This window comes from Tympanuchus pallidicinctus, unplaced genomic scaffold (genome assembly GCF_026119805.1).
Source record: "Tympanuchus pallidicinctus isolate F22 unplaced genomic scaffold, pur_lepc_1.0 scaffold18, whole genome shotgun sequence".
Lineage (NCBI taxonomy): Eukaryota > Metazoa > Chordata > Aves > Galliformes > Phasianidae > Tympanuchus > Tympanuchus pallidicinctus.
Window position 1 is genome coordinate 5,822,538 of NW_026294699.1, and position 13,922 is coordinate 5,836,459.

At 37.0% G+C, this 13,922-nt stretch overlaps 1 protein-coding gene across 5 annotated transcripts in view; it reads right to left on the bottom strand.

Moving 5' to 3' along the window:
• Positions 1-1,369: 1,369 nt before the first annotated feature.
• Positions 1,370-13,922, bottom strand: part of GRIN2A (glutamate ionotropic receptor NMDA type subunit 2A) — a 161,432-nt gene continuing 148,879 nt past the window's right edge. For 3 of the 5 annotated variants that reach the window (XM_052680125.1, XM_052680123.1, XM_052680124.1), the window contains one exon: positions 11,265-13,647. In XM_052680125.1, coding sequence (XP_052536085.1) covers positions 11,857-13,647 — 1,791 coding nt within the window. In that variant the 3' untranslated portion in view covers positions 11,265-11,856. Of the gene's footprint in view, positions 8,479-11,264; positions 13,648-13,922 lie in introns of those variants that run through there. The other 2 variants (XM_052680127.1, XM_052680126.1) reach the window with 2 other exon arrangements.

Consider the following 13,922-nt stretch of genomic DNA (forward strand, 5'->3'; position numbering starts at 1 on the left):
CATCACCCATTTCCTTTATCGACTCCAGCTGCTTTTAAATGACCGGAGGACTTGAACTGGGCCTTCGAGAGACAGCACAGAAGGTGAACAAAGCCATACAGACCACTGTTTGTTACTCTGCTTCACAAAATGGGAATGTTTATATAGAAATAGAGAGGAATCCCTTTACAACTGTCTTCTAGCAGATGAGAGAAAGCTCAGCAGTCTTTACCTCATTAAAAAGAGAGTTTCAGTTTCATATCTCTCGTATTATCTGTGCAGTCATGTTTACCACGGGAACAAGCAGGACTGCTCTGCTGAGATCTGTGAGCAACCTTCACCTCTTGTCCATTACTTTTATATTCCACTACATAAAGCATGCATATCAAAATGACGCTTTGAATTTAGATAATGGCTTTCATCCCACTGCCTCGAAGAACATTATTCTAACCATTGAATGATTGCTTAGGCTCATTTTATTTAATAAAGGAAGACTTTCATTAACTGATTTGAAATTCTTGAAAACGGGTCATACTGAACCACCTAGGAACTTCATGTGAACCTCGCTCCTTCAGCCTCACTGGCCTGGCAAAAGGACAACTCTTCAAAAAGATTTGGATTGCTTCACTAAATCTCCTGTTTTAAATGAAGTCTTGATTAACTGAAACATCAAACAAGTTTGCTGATATCAAGGACAGATACATCTCTGCCATTTTCAGCCTGATCTAGTGCTTAATGTAGCAGTTGGCAGCCCTGCCTGCAGGAGGAGCGTTGGAATTAGATTATCTTTGAGATCCCTTCCAACTCAAGCCATCCTGTGATACTATAACTACTACTTCCCCCTCAGGTTTGCTCTCCCCAGCTTTCACCTGCTCAAGTGCTGCCATGGCCAGGGCTCACCATATTCCAGCTCTTTGGAGCACAGCAGCCTCCCAGCAATGCATCCTCCTGGGGTTGGGTGCTGCCTCTGCCATCACCCAAAGAGCTCCTGCATTTCTGCAGCCAAGAGCATCTCTTTCACGCAGGGCCCCCATGTATGTGGTGCCATGCATTAACGGACCACCCTCGCCCTATAGCTTCTCTGCTCCCTCTGTTCAGGAGCATCATTTAAACAACATGACTCACACTGAATGTATTCCTTGTAAGTTAATTGTCTTTGTCCTTTTCATTAATTAAATTAAACTGGGAACATCAAGTCTATACTGTCAGCCTTAGCTTCAGGCGTCTTCACCTTTAGATAATTCCTAACAACAAAGGATGACTCAAAACACGTGGCTGTTAACACCTTTCAAATCAAATACAAAAAAAACACAGATAAGCCTTATGCACAAGTGACGCTTATCTTCTACCATTTAGCAAGGAATACAGACAAGAATGATTCCATTGTTCATTTTCATATCAACTGGCAGAAATTATCTTTATTAGAAAAATGAATATTTCATATATTTACATTTTTTACATCATGTTATACTTGGCACGTGTGTTTTCTCCAAATAGTTATATACATTTCGGTACACACAGACATTCGAGTCTCCCATTCCCTTAATGTTTTTCTACATATTTAACAAAAATGAAGAACACAATACAATTCTGTATGACAACCATAATCATTATATATTTCTCTATCATAAAAAGTTTGAAGCAAACATCTGTTTTAGATATGTTTCAAAATATTTATACAGTATTAGCACTCAGTCATGCACTGGGTTAAAAGGTGGGTGGGGAGAACTGCTGTGAGATGGTACGCGTAACGCAGGAGAGGTGCACGACTCCCAGCCCCTTTGGGGAGCACTGTGTGCTGTTGGGGAGATCCTACTACAACCAGGGCTTTAAAGGCATGGACAGATGGGTGCAGGGGTAGCTGGGTGTATGCATGTGTCCATAGCGTGGCATTTTAAATTGTCTGCACAGACACCTGCGTATTAAAATTAATTTCATTTTGCTAACCCTATCTAATGAAACAGGCAGTAATTGGAATGCCAAAACTAGTTTTTAATTCTTCTTTTTTTTTTTTTTCCCCAAAAAACCTTTCCTTTTGAACAATCCATTGCGCTATGAGTTTTATCGTGAAATTCTGGATCCTGTGAAAAATGAATTATTTCATCCTTTATTCCACTTTCAAGATAATTTTTTTTCTACTCTAATGTCCCGATTAATTTCCCCGGGTGCACAGAGGTCTTCAAACCTCTGCTATTCTTTTGCTAGCAATAGGAAATTTATGAAATTTACTTTGCAATACTACGCTCTTGAGGATGTTACGGTAAATGGCACTAAGTAGCAGCAGTGATGGGCTTTTTAATTTACTGTGTATGGAACCAAATGGTTCCAAGATTTCTGGTAAGATGCTGTTTACGGAATGTGAACTTCTTTAGCTGCAGTGTAGGTTACAGCTCTGTGCAACAAGATTGGTACACGTAGAGCCTTTTCCCCATCAGAATAAGAATACACTTCCAAGTGTACCAAATAATTTCTTTCTGAGAAGAAAACAGAGCTAATATTGTCAATTCTTTTCAAGATACACATGAAACTAACCCGACGCCAAAGGATCAAAGGTTCAATATTAATTTTTGCTACATTTAATTTTCTTTTCAGAGTACAACTGCAAATAACTTCCTGTCAAACTCAAAATAGCATATTACTGGAAAATGTTAATAAATGTTTGTAGAACCTTTGTCACAATGCTGAATTTTTCTCCTGCCCTTCATTCCTAAAAAATAACCCCAAACCTTTATACACATACATTTATATAAAGCTTACATACAGCTTTCAAATATATACATGTATGTATATAAGGAATAATCAGAACAACACATTACATTTACAATATTCAAGTAAATAGGTAAACATATTTTTTTAACTGCAAGCTAAACTTTTAAAGTTCTTCTGGTGATTTTTGTTTAGCAGCACACAGAAATATTTGTGTTTCATCTTAGTCAGCAAAACATCTTTATAGAGACTGAAACAAAGCATGAAATGCCCAGTTTAGTGTAAATTCAACTCTCATGAGTTAAAGTTAACAGTATTAGCTCACAGGTGAAATGCTTCTAAAGAACCTAGAATGTATGGATGCAAATTTTGCATAAAAGTAGCATACTTAGATAAAAATCAGGTAGGAGTCTGCCTAATGGTAATGAATTCTGTTTGTACCTTCTGGTTTGTTCAGGGAAGACACAAAATACACTGTGCACGTGGGCGTGAGGTGTGAAGACAGAGAGATCAAGCTGTTCTTCATCAGAGCAAAATGGACGCTCTGAAATAAATAAGACTATTTTAAAATAGTATAGCTGATATAAATTGTAAACAGTTCTTCATAAAAATTGCACAAGTTTCCTTTCTAGCTGCACGCAATTTTACATGATGCAACTTCCCTACCTTTGCAACATGAGGTTTGGTTTTGGTATTTTAACTCCGAGCACAACCCACACTAAGAATGTGCTCTTCCATCAAGCACTCGCACATCTCTAAGTCAAATAGTGTTTTGCTTATAGTAGAAATCCAGATCTAGGCTGGATAAAGACAAGATAACAAAAATTGTTCTTACTGCAGAGAAAGGAGTTGGAACAAAGTCCTTCTCCAAGACACACTTGCAATGAGTCATAGAGAAGTGTTGACCATACCAAATTTTCTGCTTCCCTGTGTAAGTATGGGAAAAAATGACTAATTATGCAATGCTCCCTTTGGAAAAAAAGCTCAGGAGTAACTTCAAATAAATGAATCCATAGCAATTTTTTATCATAAGTTTTGGTTAGAGCATTCTGAATTTAGAAAAGAAGCCAAATATCACCATCTCTATGTCAAGACTTTCACATAGTAATAAAATGGCCAAAAGCCCATGCACCAAGAAGTTACTAACAAGCATCACTGCTAAATACTGCCTCTGTACAAAATACATTTTGAAAACTGCAGTCTGCATGGATGAATAGAATGGCCTCCACTGATCCTTCCTGGAAATTTTGGGTTTTAACTATTCTTCCTCAGCTATTGTAAATAATGTTTTTAATGACCACGTTTGGATCACATAAATTGACACAATTTAACATCTGGACCACTGGGCCAATAGACTGTCTCTGGTCATTAATCCTCAAAATAGCACAAGAAGACATGCCTGCATATATGGAAATGCCAGCAAGTACCATTTCCAGCTCTTTCAGAGAGAAACTCTCATTTATTTTCGCATCCTAGCATTCCTGATCCCCAGCAAGTCCCTCAGCCTCTTCAGCAATAGGCATCAAACACTATAGTAAATGCTGCTAGGGAATTGGTGGCTTTAGGAGGTTTGGAAAGGAGAGTAGAGAATCATTTACAATAAAGCACTGCTGGAATGTGCCCCACATCTGGGAGATTACTCATATATGACTGGGTGGGAAAGGGTATGCACGCACATGTGTTTATACTGTATACATATTTAGGTTAAAAACTATTAATAAACAGCTTTCTTCTGGTATTTGGTAATTAAAATATCAGGCTTGTATCATTCAAAATAGTGCAACCTACATAGCAATATACAGGAAAATTACACGCATTGTTCCTGTTACCATTGATATGCTCTGGCACATCAAGATGACAGGATATCCATTTCCATAGGATTAACCTTTTGCATATTTAATTGTATTCTTTGGCCCATTTTCCTGTGAAACCTCGTATGACAATATAAAGACTTTGGCTTAAAAAACAAAAAGAAATAAGAAACTCTCGTTTTTATTTCAGTGATTTATAATCTCCAGCAGGATTCAAATCACCTTCATTAAAAATTAGCTTCTAGAAACCACATTTTGCTGCCCATCACAGACCATTCCCTAGTGTGGATAACTGTGAACCTCCAATTTCCCTCCTTTTTCTCATTTTGAACATAATTTACTCTTCAAATATTGACCAACACATAGTCCAAATTCTTTTTTTGACTCCTCTAATGTTGTTCCATCAATGAACAAGAGAAGTCTCCTTCCCCAAAGCAAAGGGCACAGGAACCTTGTGAGGGCCTTCAATTGCAGAACTATGAGTCCAAATACACTGAGAAACAGAATCCAAAATATATTTCCAAACTGTGTTTTGCCATTAGATTCCATTATAAAACAGGCTTAATGAATGATTCTGAGTCTAAAGAATCCTGTAGTGACGATTAACACAAAGCTCTTCAAAAGGGATATTCTTATGTACGGCAATGTACAAAACTTCAATTAAAAATGTATGATCATAATTCAGTTGTTCAGAAAAACACACCATTTCTTCTAATAGTTCTAGAAGTGCAAAACAAGAACTTTCTCCATTAAAATTTCATGTAACTATAAATATTACCATTTGCCCACATTAAAGCTCAGGACCATTTGTGAGAAGTGAGGAAACCTTCATTAATTCACAGGCAAATTATCATCTCACTTGGAACTTTACAGTGCACTGAATAAGTATCATAATATTTACTGGTATTTACTTTCACAGTTTAGAACGCGCACACAGAAATATAATTTTTGAAATATCAGTGAAAACAAATGCTAATTACAAAAGGGAAAGGATGAAACATCTAACAGTATAACTGCTGATCACCACTACTTCTGAAGAGCTGGAGAGTCAAAAATCATCTCTTTTAAATATGTAGTACTCAATTCAGTGTGGTTATCTGCTAATAATGATATTGCATGACTACAGCATAGTTATATTCTCTACTAATTTAATACAGGTAAAGAATTGAGGAAAATGAATAAAATACTTAAGTGCAAAACAACAAAATCCTGCTAAATATTGAGGTAACTTAATGTTACTTCTGTTATTTCTGGTTCTTAAATGATAGATATGACAAGATCATCACATAATCAGCAGTGGATTCTTACAGCTGTTTAGACTGGTATTCATTTTAAGAACACTTTTAACCAGGGTAGATGCATCCTGCAGGATGTAATCAAAAAGCTCCCAAACCTGCATAGACAACAGTGCATTCTCGCTGCATTGCAGGGAGATGCATGCTTGTCATCATGACGTCCAAAGAGAGCAAATTCTTCAACAAAGTACTCTCTATGCAGGTCTAGTGAAGAAGGGCAAAAAATTAAATTAAATGAAAAGCTGGATTTGATTGAGGGACTTATTTACAAGCAGTGCAGTAACCCTCCTCCAGCAGAGCAGAGAGAAGCAAGGCAGAATTTCTGCTCCCGCTGAACAGAGGAGCAGACACCAGTGAACGCAAACAACCACCTCTACACCCCACAGACATTGCTGCTACACTGCAATGAAGGCGAACAGGTGGAAATGGGATTAATTTCACAATGACAGCTGAGTGTCAACAAGAATTTTACACTATGTACAATATGTGCACATGAGACAGAGAAGTCGGCACGATCAGAACGATGGAAGAGACAGGATGGTCTTGAGGCTACTCTTGTGTAACTTAACCAGAGCTTTGCAGGAGACTTCAGCTAGAACAGGTGGAGTCTTTTCTATACCATAACCTTTGCCTGTCTGCATTTGCATTTACGTCCACAAATAAGTACACAACAGGGATTAAATTGTGCTCCCTCCTATTGAGAATCACTACTAGCATTTTGCTAATATGTTTAAGCAAGGTGGTACAGGTTCCACTGAGCAGGGAAATGGATCATACCATAGAGTCATACTTTGAAAGACCTTTACACTCTTTCAGAAGATCCTTCAGCACTAATTCGAAGGTTCCATTCTCAATAGGAAAAAAGGTTTTGATTAAAAAAATTAACATCAGTAAAACAAGTGAATTAAGCATGTCACCAGAAAACTGTTTTTATGTTGTAAACCAGACTGCCCTATGCAGGAAATACACCTACTTCAGAAGGATATTTGAGCTAAAATTAGAGCCAGATATTTGAGCTAAAAAAAAGCTAGAGCTGGGAAAGGCAAAATTTAGCAAGTGGATTCACAACACTCCATTTTGACAGAAGCACAGAATGTGATGATTAACACTTAACACAAACTACCCAAGTCACACAATGGATGCTGTTCTCTTTTAACTAAGAGGACTTCATAATAAAATATCTGTTTTCACTAGGTTTCATACATAACACATTAAATTCAAAGTAAAACAACAAAAACATTCACTCTTTAATTCTTCCTACATCCAGCCTGACTCTAAGACCTGTATCATAATTCCTGTTCTGTTTTTTGTTGGTGAACTCAACAAGGGAAGGAGTGGTACTAAAGTCTTCCCCATCACTGTATCTTAAGATGCATATGCTACACAGAAGGAATATAAAAATAGCAAGTTATTCTACAGGGAAGAGATGCTAACACTTTTATTTCATGCTGGTTAGTCACAGGGTATAAAGAAAATGGCGATACTGTTTAGGTTGGAAGTACTGCAGAATCCACAACAGACAGCTGCAACTTTAGCAGATATTGAATAAGCACAGGAATATATATGATCTGCAAGGTGTAGACTGGCACTCACAGACTCAACTGAGCAGATTTTGAGGCTGGGATAAATAGTCCACTACTCTAGTAAGCACGCCTGAGATCTCTGATTAGTGCCCATGCTTCCTAAAATATCTGCAGAGAGATATAAATGCTTTCAAGACACATCAACACAACTGCTTCCAAGCCTCCAGTGCTCTGACTGCCATCAGGAGGGAGCTTTCTCTCTTTCTCTCCTTACACTGGCAACACAAAGAGCTTAGCCTTCCAGCAGAGAAACCCAAACGCTACATACCTCTAGCTTTTGCTACCTTAGGAACTATGTAAAAAAATTCGTTTTCATCAGGAAAAAAAAACCAACAAAAAATAACTACTAATTTGCCTTAGCTTTATTGTGACTGTTAATTTAACTAAGTGTTCCTGAATGACCACAGAGAGAGAGACATGTTCATGAGATGCTGCCAAAACATGGTGGGCTGGCGGTGATTTGGATTCAGTGTGTCCACAGCACTCTGTTTCCTAACTGAGCTTCTAAAGTAGCAAAATAAAGAATTCTGAGCGAAAGCTGCCAAAACATTAAATGAAAATTTCCAGAAATACAAAGAACTCTTAATTTCCTTAATTTTATCTTATATATTAAAGTATCTTATTTCCATGCTTTTAAGTTAGTGGGTGGCTACACTGCTCTACAAAACACAAGCAGAAAACAAACTTCATTTGAAAGGAAAAGGAAAATGCACTGTGGTGAAAAGGGGAAGACAAAAACATGAAGAAATTCTACAACGTCTTTAAAAGAGGAAAAAAGCAAGAGGCAGGAATGTCTACATAGCTGTTTTTACCTCCATGTACCTACTTCATTCCTCAGCAATTCAATATCCTGCCTCCATAAAAGTTGTCGTCCAGGAGCAGTGTAACACTATGGGACATGCTACCAAGAACGGCCCATATCATTTACAGCCTGATTCAGTTCCAGCTGGAGTCACGGGAAATCTTGGTGATAGGAATGACCAACAATCTGCTAGAGCTGTAATCAGGAAAATGTAACAAGTCACCAGCACCATCCAGAAAGGTACAGAAAGGATGGCCACTTATGCAGGAAGATTCTTTTCTCCTCTTCAAGTATAGCAGCAGCTGGAGTGAGAGAGAGGGAAATACAGAAAGTCTTGATCTCAATTTAATTGAAAGTCAGTGCAAATATATCAACAAAGCTCAGGCAATATTCAGAGTTCCATATGCCCTACAGCTGAGCCTCACAAGCTGTGGCTTGTGGCTCTACTGTTGGAGCTTTTCCTTCAACTTCTCAGCTTCTTCTTCTTTACATGTATACATCAGCAACCACACTAGTTATTCTAGCTACAACCCTGCACTTCAGCCTTTCCTTCCCCCTTCATTCAGACATATTACATGCCAAGATCAAAACCGCAAACACATGCATGATTCTTATCCCTCTACTTTCAGTATCCTTTTTTTTTTTTTAAATCTCTTTCTTTTTCTTTTAAGGCAGCATAGTTTATTCCCATGTGAACAACTGCTGTGCAACATTATCAAGTCTCCCCTCTGTCTCTTTAATTTGGTTTGGTGTGGGATTGTATTTTGTAGATAACCAATCTCTACAGTCACCAGAAATCTCAAATCAGAAAAAGCAAACACTGCAGTGTACTTCTTTTTAGCTAATTTGCCTTAACATTTCACAGAAGGATAAATTCACCTGGGTTTAGCATGTTTGCATTTGGATCTCAACAGTTTATTTAGAAAATGTCGTAAATGGGAACTTTTCTTTCCCAGAGTTTTATAGACAGTACTTGTCTATATATTGAAGCATGGGTGTCTAGTTGCAGATAAAGATGAAGTTACAAAAGACTTGGAGTGAGCAGACAGTATTCTGAGTGCTTTCAGATGACGTGAAAGACAAGAGCCACCATGGAGTTTCATGATTCACTTGGTAAAATTCCCAGCAACTTGCACAGTAGTTTTTGGTGTAATATCAGCAAACAGACAATTTGCTGAAAAACACAGGTGGTTCCAAACACTTAAGATCTTGTTTAATCTACTATGATTTAGAAATTAAATATAATTTAGAAATTAAAATTTGCCTCAAATGTTTTAATTATATTCGTTACAACAATACTTATGTCTTTAGTGCATTTTCCTTCCTATGGACCTAAGATGAATAGGGTACACGTGTATGCACATGGGAAAGGGGGTTTGATTGTGAATAGTAGTGCTCCATCCCATCCATAAACATCCTATCTCTGCTCGGTTCATACAGCTATTCCTGAGATAGAATCCCTGTAAGGGCAGTCAAGGATCTTTATATAACAACCAGAGCCAGTGAGAAGCCAGAAAGCATATCATGTGAACCAGGGCCAATAATTGCGACCAAATGTCGAACAAGAAATACTCAAAAGATATTTGCTCTGGACAGAGTGCAGATGCCCATAAATATGCTTTCTGAACACAAATATAACAAAGTATGCTGAGATTTTTGGAAGCTAGGAAGGGATTTGGAAAACCCAAATCCCATTGCATTTCATTCCTTCCAAAATATCATCCTTCACCATTATGACGAAAGTACAAATGCATTTGTAAATATCAAGAATTCATTGTGGACCGTTTAGTAATTAGTCAGCTCAAATCTGTTTAATAAAAAAATTGTAAATAAAAATTCAATAGGCCATATTCTATCTATCACTATATGTCATTTATATTACCTCCCATTTGCAGCGCTCGTCTGAAGGATGCTAATACTAAATACTAAACAACTTGCATACTGTAACTCTGACTTGCAGATATACAATTACAGCTGATGTAAGGATGATTCTATTGAAAATAACTTTTGTTTAGGGAAAAGTCAGGGTAATATTTACATTTTCCAATTCACAGTGGTAATGGTTTCCTCGTTCACTGATTTTCAGTGAAATCTAAGGAATAATTTAATAATCTAATCATCTAAACTTCCCATACATGGACAAATAAATAAAAAAAATCAGAGTGATTCTTAGACTACCAGGACAATGGGAGAGAACTACCTGTTGATACTTTAAATATATTAGCAATTTACTTCTTTAATTTAACTACAATTTACAACTGTACACTCTACTCAAGAAAGTCTTCCCCTTTTCCCTTTTACACTCCCTTATGGCTATGGGATGAGGAAGGATCTTCACTAGAAATAAAAGTCATATAAGAATACAGCCTTGTAACGTGAATATTTTTTGCATACCGGTGAGTGGTGATGTGTGCATATATTCCATTTATAGGACAGATTTGATTAGAGAGGTTAAAAAAAAAAAAAAAAAAAGGTCTGACGTTCAACAAATATGCATGATATTCCAGAAAGAAGAAGGCCCACAAAGGGCATTAATCCTTCACGGTATATGCAAATAAATGGCATTGTATTCCTTACTGATTACACTGAACATATGGCTGTTCGTGTTTGATACCATATTAACAGCTTTAGTAATACTAACATACAGTTAATTAGATGTCACTAACATCCTATGAACAAAGAACTGTGGTGGGTTGGGATTTGGTTTGGGAACTGAAGGAATAAAATAAATACTATACAGCCCTGAGTAATCACCAGTAAGGGGCAAATGCAAACTTGCATACTTATTAGGTCTCAAGGTTACTAATGAACTCCACAATAAGTGACATATATTGATAGCTAAAAATATATACTCTGGATTAGGCAGCTGTGAATTTTTTGACAAGATGACTGCAGACTTTTCAATGAACTTAGTTTCTAATGGCAAGTGCATGTCAAATATAAGAAAAGCATTTGTAAATTAACATTAACCAAAATCCACAGGGCTTCCTTTTGGTACACAGCAGTTCACATGTTTGGGTCTACAGTCTTCCCATTTATTTTCTGTCAGTCTACTGTGAACATACTAATTTTGTGCTAACACACTGTATTTTGTTAATTAAGGTCCTGGGGTTTGGGTTGGATTCTTTTTTTTTTTTTTTTTAAAGGTTTTTCTTCTTTGAAAATGATTATGAAGCTAAAATATATTTTTGAAAGCTTAGCTCTCTGGTCTCTTTTAAAGAGTCTTATTTTTGTAACTTAGCAAATGCATTCCTAATTCTTTTTGTCTGTGTCATACTACATGCATACCATATTGCTTATCCGGTACTAGAAAATCATTAAACATTTCTAAGGACAAAAGTACACTGAATGATACTTAGCAACAGAAATTAGAATAACCAAAATTATAAAATAATCAGATACAAAATAGCATAGTTGCCAACATATATTGGGGCTATTTCAGTACAGCTTGCCATTTATATAAAGCATACATAAATGGCTATTTTTTCTCCTTTTCAACAAGACATAGTTTAAAAAGATGGTTGAGAGCATACTAAGTTCACCTATTCGTGTACAAAAGTACATTGAGAAAGGGAGAGGTTTACATATCATTTACTACAGCAGGATATTGTTAAAGGAAATATTCTCCCTCTAAGATGGTGGCAACTATTTTTCCCTATAGATAAGTGTTCATGGAAAATTTAAACATCTGATTCAATGCTAGGCATTTTCTTATACACACGTCTATTGCTACAGGAATTTAAAACCCTTGGAGTTGAATACACACTATTCCTATTTGCAACATAAGGCAAAACATGCTCTGAAATGTACATGTCATTATGGATCCGACCATCCCTGGAACAGTATGATGCTGTAGACTTTATGGATGACCTGAAATAATTATCATTTCTTCCTCTGGTTGGTAACGAATATTTATAAAGATCAGCTGGATTTCGCCTAAGAGATAAGTGCTGGTCATCACGATACGAGTGCAGAAAGGGATTATCTTCTGAGTGAATGGGATACAGGGACTTGCTCCTCTTACTGTCCTCTAGAGCATGGGTTAAAAGTGAGGCTTTGTTGCTCAACAGTTTGCTTGAGGGAACACTAAACATGCTTGCATATGGACTACTTTGGAGAAACTTCTCTTTATCTTTCAAGCTTATACTACGAGAAGGTCTTCCAAGATCAATTTCCCTGGACTTATCAGCAATATTATCAAATGAATGTTGCCTGCTAATCCTCAACTTGTTTTTTTTATGATATTGCAGAGCATTATTCTGTGACCAACTATGGTCATATATTTCTTCAGGAAGTGATAAGTTCGTTGTGTCCTGCAGCATCTGATCTTCCTCAATATCATAGAGGTTCCCCATCCGCAAGCATGCATCACATTTATAGGGAGATCTGCCTGAATAATGTCCCGCATAAGTGGGCAAATTGGAAAGACAGCTCCTACAGTGGGTAGAATTCTGTCTGTATCTATCATTCATGTCAACTAGGGAAGCATTTTTATCTTTTAAACTGTAGTGCTTTGCATAAAGTTTATATTGATCATTATTTGGAAGACTGTCTTCATTATGCATGGGAGTCCTGTTAGCATGTTCTGCTTTCCTGTAGTTGTCATTGTGATCTTGATAAACACCAGGATACTCTATAGTTTCTGGAAGGACAATGTTTTCGATATATTGGGGTGTGTCCAAGTGGAATCCTGGCTCCTTATCAGCATCAATTGTGTAGATTTTATCTCGTGGAGAGCTCTGCTTGGTTTTCAGATATGTCAGTTCCACTTCACTACAGTCCTTTGGGTATTTTGATGCTACTGTTCTTTTTTTAAAATTGTCCTTGGTTTTGTGGTGCTTATTGTTGTTATCAGGTTCCATATGGCAAGTAGCCCGGCTTGATGTCTCTGATACATCTGAATGGACAATCTCTTCAGGAAGATATCTTTGGCTTTTCACTGAAAGTTGCCGGTTTTCATCTGACCCGTTTTCCCTCTGGGAACCTTGACTCTGACGTACAGATTCCTGACGTAAAGATTCAACAGATTTCCTCCAAAGTTGCCTGGGTCTGGAGTTTACTTTTGCTTCTGTTGTTACTGCAACCTCTACTGTATTTGGGTTGGATTCATTCAGTGTGAGAGGATGCTGACCTTGGAAAACATAGTTGTTAAGATTGTCCTTGTGTCGATTGCCAGGAAGTGTCTGCAATTCACTCATGTTTTCACCAAAAAAGTTGTCCTTTGTCTGAAAGGATCTGTTATCAGAAAAGATCAAGTTTCCCTTATCCATGACCATGTCCATAATCAAGGAACCCCTCTGAATAAAATCAGCTGTTCTTTTGGGGGAGTTAATTCTTGAAGGATTTATATTGGTCATATTTTTCGCTGTTCGTAGTAGTTTTAACATGTTGGTTTGGGAATTGGTCAAAGTAAAGTCAGGGGACTTCTTTTTTTCTTCAATGTGTACTCCATGAATGCAGCTATAAATACCCTGTAATAAGAATTATATAAAACAAATTAAATTACTATATGTAAATTTTAAATATTTTCAATCCAATTTCATTGGCAATAAAACATTGCTTATTTAATTAGTAAAAGACATACACCTATTCTTGTAGTATTTGTTTAGATCTATATGGAAGAATAGTTTCTGCCATAATCCACTGGCAATGTAAAGGACGATTGCCAGTATTTTACGAACCAGTGGTCTGTGTTGGCCTCCCATACTTTATTCCAGACAACAGGATTACAGGGGACCTCAAAAGG